Source organism: Parasteatoda tepidariorum, chromosome 2, assembly GCF_043381705.1.
Source record: "Parasteatoda tepidariorum isolate YZ-2023 chromosome 2, CAS_Ptep_4.0, whole genome shotgun sequence".
Taxonomy (NCBI): Eukaryota; Metazoa; Arthropoda; class Arachnida; order Araneae; family Theridiidae; genus Parasteatoda; species Parasteatoda tepidariorum.
In genome coordinates, this window is record NC_092205.1 from 91,095,648 (window position 1) to 91,101,994 (window position 6,347).

At 29.9% G+C, this 6,347-nt stretch overlaps 1 protein-coding gene across 4 annotated transcripts in view; it reads left to right on the forward strand.

The window, feature by feature from the left end:
* The window catches only part of LOC107443257 (cGMP-dependent 3',5'-cyclic phosphodiesterase-like), a 104,921-nt gene that overhangs the window by 24,674 nt on the left and 73,900 nt on the right, over positions 1 to 6,347 (forward strand). For 2 of the 4 annotated variants that reach the window (XM_071177903.1, XM_071177904.1), the window contains exon 4: positions 4,462 to 4,514. The exons of the other annotated variants lie outside the window; for them this stretch is intronic. In XM_071177903.1, the coding sequence (XP_071034004.1) occupies positions 4,462 to 4,514 (53 nt within the window). The remainder of the gene's footprint in view (positions 1 to 4,461; positions 4,515 to 6,347) is intronic. 4 annotated transcript variants of the gene reach the window in all.

Below are 6,347 nucleotides of genomic sequence, written 5' to 3' on the forward strand. Positions count from 1 at the left end.
AATTCGGTGAGAGCAGATCTTTATACCTATAATATGGGCAGATCTCTAAAACCTTTAACTTCTATATATATATTTCTCTTACACGGCGACAAAAAAAAGCCTCATTACATCTCCCCGAATGGCAACGCTAGAAAATCGACCAATGATTGCCGCTAAAAATGTCACATGCCAAATTTAGTTCAGGTGGCTCAACATATGGCGCTTTTAAAAACGGAAACTGAAATAACCTTAAGCTCGGCAGAAGTGAGTAGTCTTTGTCGATAGATCTCTATTTTGGTATTTTATCGAAAGCGCTTTTTTTCACGAATTTATATATAACGAATTTATTTGACGATTTTTGATTTATTTCACGAATTTATTTGTTTTATTATTGTTATTAGTTAGTCATTGAAAAATGAGCCTCAGTCGTGCTGTTACGCTTTAAGATTTTATGCTATAGCACATTTCTCACAGGTTTAACGAATTACAAGTCATTTATTTGAATTCAAATTTATTTTAATGACTTAGTATTTACTAAAAAGATGTATTTTTTTTAAAAAAAAGTTGTTATGTGGATTTGAATGTTTGTTTTGAATTTTTAGAATTTTGTGTATTTGCAATGTACCTAAGTTAGTAGCGGGCGAAGCGAGCTTGGTTTGCGAAACAAACTATATAAGATTGCGTAGCAATTTTCGGGGGTTGGCGAGCGTTAGCGAGCAGGGGGCCATCCCACTAGTTTGATAATAAAAAAATAATAATAATAAATACTATTTTTAGGCACACTATTTTTACACTTCCAGAATTGCTTAAAAATGTATAAAATATCAGAAAATAATCGTGAACATCAAAAATTTTAACGCCTTTATAAGTATAAACAAAAAATTAAAATTTTTGAACTAATTTTTCTAGGTTTCTATGCATTTCATTAAAAATCATAAAAACGACAAAAGTATCATTTATTTAATAAACATATAAACTTATTGAACCTATTTTTCTTTTATTGAGCATTTTTTTCTTTTTAATAATTTCATCCATATTTACCCTTTATTTTTCATCAAAAATAATTAGTATCATAAATGAATTGAAAAATTTTAATATTAAGTTTAAATTATTATAAAATGTATAAAAAGGCTTACTTTAATTATTTTCAGTCAAAAAATATCTTCAATTAGTAAAACATATGGAAAAAGTAAGTTCTGGTATGCTAAATTCAACTAATTAATCCTGAGGTTACGGTTTGACAGGGTTACGATCTGGACAACCTATAGAATAGATCGAAAACTTTACTCAGATGCACACAACACAGAAAATAAATTAGGCAATGACAAACGTGTGATCAAAATTTCGATTGATTTTAACATTTACTTTTTAGATCTGCGTCTGATTACGGTCTTGACATCGTAACTGTAACCTCACCGAATGACAGTTTGTGATTATAAACCTAGAAAAATTACTCAAAAATTTTAATTTTTTGTTTATACTTATAAGGGCATGAAAATTTTCGATGTTCACAACTATTTTCTGATATTTTATACATTTTAAAACAATTCTGGAGGTGTAAAAATAGCGTGCCTATTATTTTTTATTATTTTTTTTTATTATCAAAAGTTAAAGGCAGGCATAAATATGTTTTACTGTAAGCCTGTGTCAGAAATAAACATATTTCGAACTAAGAAAGGGAAGGACACTCAAAATATCTCAAAACAATCAATGAAAAACCCAATAGGGTAGCGTAAAATAATTTCGACCTGTTGTAAATATTTCGTGCTGTTAATTTATTTTGCAATGAATTTCAGGACTTCTGAAGACGAGGAATCTTCTCTTCCAGGAAGGTTGCTACATTTAATAGGTAATCACTATTTTGAAACTTTTTTTTTGTTCAATATATTTTTCTCAGATTTTTATCAGTTGTATTTAAAATTTTGCAATAATTTTTCAATGCCCCTTTCTTTTATGTATTTACAACTGAAAGTACTAATTATTTGAATAATTGAAAATGTCGTAATTAAAAAGTCTCTTGCTTTGTTTATTTGTTTTTTACTTACTTAAAATAAATTACGAATATGAAGAGTTAAATTCACATAATTCACATTATTTTTAAATCATTAAAAATTTAAAATAAAGCACAGTATGTTTTTTTTTTGTTTTAAGAAATCATAAAATAAACTTTATGTTATGGAACATATTGGAATATTTCATTACGAAAACTGAAATTTGATTATAAATGGAAACAAAAAGTTACTTTATATTACGTACCTTTAGACTTGATTACTGCACACAAAGGATCTTGCGTGGAATAAATATGCTTTTAAACAAAACAGTTTTGCGAAATTTACACAAAGCAAGAGTATCAGTATCTGAGGTAAATGTTTTCATATATTTGATTTTGTTCTTATTATGCTATTTTAAAATTTGTGTCTTGAACATAGCAATGCTTTCACCTATAAAAATGCAAAGAAAAAAATACAACCAACCATTTACCAACAGGTATGGTAAAAATAAAATGTAAGGCAATCATAATGAAATAAGGGATTGAAAAATTATATGTATTTTATTAGTTTTCAACAAATAAATTTTCAAACTTAAGCTGGAATTTAGACAAAACTAAAGGTATTCTTGTTATAATTAAAACTTGTGTCAGAAATTTTAAGAGTGACCGACAGTTAAAATTTATATATAATTATACTCAGTTGTCGGTAGAAATATTTATATTGATATTTATATTAGAAATTTATCTATATTAGATATTTATATTCGAAATATTTATATTATTTAAAATTGCGATCTTTTCTTTTGGTAATTATATTAACTGTATTATTTTCTTTTAAATTCGAACATTACAGATACAATTCAGCAATTGAATTTTGGAACAAAAACAGCAACAACAAAAAAATAAAAACTGCTTTTGGTTTGTATATTTCCCCAAAACCAAGTCTTTCCCAAAACGTTACTTTTTATAACCGTCGTTGAGCATCCGAGCCAAATTTTGGGTTTACGACTTCTAATGCTCAACTTCGTTACCTTGTAATTTTGAACCCAATCCAGAAGACAAGGGAACTCCTGGATCAAGTATAATTTTGCCTACGTGGAGGACTCCTTTGATTTAACTAACCCGCATTTGCGTTACATGGAGAGGAAGACCACGAGAACATTCCATGGTTAGATTGATGGCGAAGGGACTCTAACCCGTGATCCGTCTATCACTGAGAATATTTGATGTCAGCACTGTGGTCGGTGCAAGCCGGATGCGGATTCGTATCTACCAGTCATCGCTGGATTCGAACCCGGTTCACCTCATTGGAAGGCGAAAGCTCTTTCCCCTGAGCCATCAAGGCTCAAAACGCTATTTTCATCATTGTCACGCTTTTACAAAAAACATTTTTGCGTCTGATTTGAAAAATGAATGCAATTAGATTTTACTTTTTTATCTCTGCACATTACTGGATAACTTACTAAAAATCTCTGCACCTTACTGGACCCACCGAATTCATCCCGAGATTAGGCTAACGTTTATGTCATGTTAAAATATGTTAAAATATTATTTAAAAATAGCCGAATCATTTTTTAAATTAAAAATGCAACCGTTTTTAGACAGTACTTTTTTTTGTTCAGTCATTTCTTTTCAATCTTTACGCTGTTAATAGAAATTACAGCCTGTTTGGCAGGGCGAGGATGAGAGTTCCAATCCAGTCGGCCGAAAACTCCCCGTGTAGTCAATGGTGACCGGTGCACGTCAAATCTGTCAAGTCACAAAGTCCTCCATTTTCCCACCACAAATTATACCTCTGAATTGGAGATTGATCGTTCTCTGGTTCAGGTCAAAATTACGATCTGTGGATGAATGAATGGGTCCGCCCTATAAACGGGTGTGACGTATGGTTGTGATAGAAGTCGAATTCATGACTATAGATGGCGCCACTAGGAAACAAGAACAACAACAAAGAAATTATAATAAGAAATAAATTGTAGTTGCTTTTTTTTATCGTTCTGGCCAAGAATCAAGAGTTGTGAACAAGTTACATCAATTCCTCCTCTTTTAACATAAGGCGAATAAAAACTAAGTTCTTGCATTGAATTAAGCAAATATTTCTTTTCCCCTTTAACTTCGTGCTCTACGTTTTACTTTTTTCTTTACATTATACTTTGCACTTTATGCTCCACAGTTTACTGTACACTTTATTTCTGTTTATATTTCATTTTACGCTTTACTAGACGCCTAATTTTATTGTACACTCCGCTTTTATTTACTTAACATTTTACTATACATTACTTTTTACTTAACTTTGCTTTTAAAAAGCAACGTTATGATGTATGCTAATAAAATAAGTGACTACAAATTATACTCAAAAAATAAGATTTAAAGGAAATGCGATAATGCTTTAACTCATTCTATGGCTTTCGAGATCGCATTCCAGTAATATGTAGATAATTAAAAGTTTTTTTTTTTTTGTTGTTTTCAATTTTGGTATTGTGATTTTTCAGGGAATGTGGCCGACAACAATTTCTGTGATCTTCAAGTTAAAGTAAACAAATTCGTAAGTATCTCTCTCTATCTCTTTGTCTAAATATTATCGATCTTTATGGGAAGTTTTCGTTCTCGTGTCGTTTTCTTAAAATACTCGCCTCAATATTCGTTTGTTATTCGGTATTGGATTAAATTTCGTACAAAGTTCAATATTCGTTTGTTATTCGGTATTGGATTAAATTTCGTACAAAGTTCAGTATTCGCTTGTTATTCGGTATTGGATTAAATTTCGTACAAAGTTCAATATTCGTTTGTTATTCGGTATTGGATTAAATTTCGTACAAAGTTGAGGCAAATACACTCGGACCTCTATTTTACGAAATCGCTAATTCTCGATAGTAAGTTCGTTATATGGAAAATTCGTTAAATAGAAAATCATCGTTTGAAATACTTAAACGACACAAAACAGGCTTCAAATTTATAAACACTAGACATAATTAAAATAGCAATGTATACACCTTTATATTGTAAAGTAGTATCTACTATTTATTTTTTAAATCTTAATCATAAAAGAAATCTGCAAGGAAAGCAAGAATAGAGCAAATAATTATCCAGTGTTACACAATCATGCTACATACATTTTCAACTAAAAAAAGCTGAATTTATGTATAAAATTATAGCTGCATTTATTATAAAAATAATTTTAAACATACATTGCCTCATGAGTTCTAAAGTTTAAGTGCTACTGACAAAATGCGTTAATTTTGTCGTTTATGTTAGAGTTTTTGGTTTGAAATGCGAACTAAAAGAGAAAATGATTTTACTGCTTTCTCTAAAAGTTAAGTGACTTTGAAATTTAATTCAAAGTTATTTTTCACATAAAATACGTTAACAAGTTTGAAATGTTCTGAAATATTTTGGGAAATAGGGAAAGTGGATCTCAAAGAAAAGTTCGTTATATAGAACATTCACTTCGTTATTTGGAAGTTATTTTGCGAGGAAATTTCCAAAATGTTCTTGGTTCCTTGAAAAAATTCGCAAAACGGAAGTTCGTTATATAGAAGTCCAACTGTATTTATAATTTGGCTAACTTCGCTGTGTCATAAAACGAAAAGATGACCATTGCATGATTTCTCGCGCATGAAAAGTGGTCATGAAATGTTATTTTTATCATGTTATCTCTTTTCCTTGTATGAGTCTATCGATTTTCTTCCCAACAGAACGGACTACCGAAATAGGGTAATTTTCGTCATTGTCACGCAGTGTGTAATATAGTTAGTACCGTGAATTACCGAAATCAAGAGAATGTCGATTTTCAAAGGTGAATGTCAACAATCACATAGTCCCTTTGGTCCGGAAATATTTGTTATATCCGATTTGATATCAATTTATTCGTCGATATTAATATATTTATTCTATATTTTAGTATCTGCTGATCAGCAGATGGGTCATTCTCACGGAAAAGGTATAAATAGACTAAAAAATTTTCTTAAATCAAAGTAATTAAAAAAGTTATAAAAATTACATTACAGTACAGAACCCGTTATCCGGAAATCAGAAAACCGGAAAACCAAAAAATCGGAACGAAATTCGATAAATTTTCCCGCAATTTTTAAAAAAAAATTTTTTTTTCCTCATAAGATTTTACGATTACTCTTTCTTTTGTGTTTACCTTATCAAAGATGTTTACTTTACCATCATTTTGGAAATAATCATTAGTGTATTACTTCATAATTTTTTCTTTTTTTAAGATTATTTCCAAATATATATAGTATATATTTTTTTTAGTTGGGTTTAACAATGAAAAAAACGGCTTTTTGTAGCGATTAAGAAAACCAGAAAAATCAGTTATCCGGAATAGCGATGGTCCCGATCGTTCCGGATAATCGGTTCCCTACTGTAT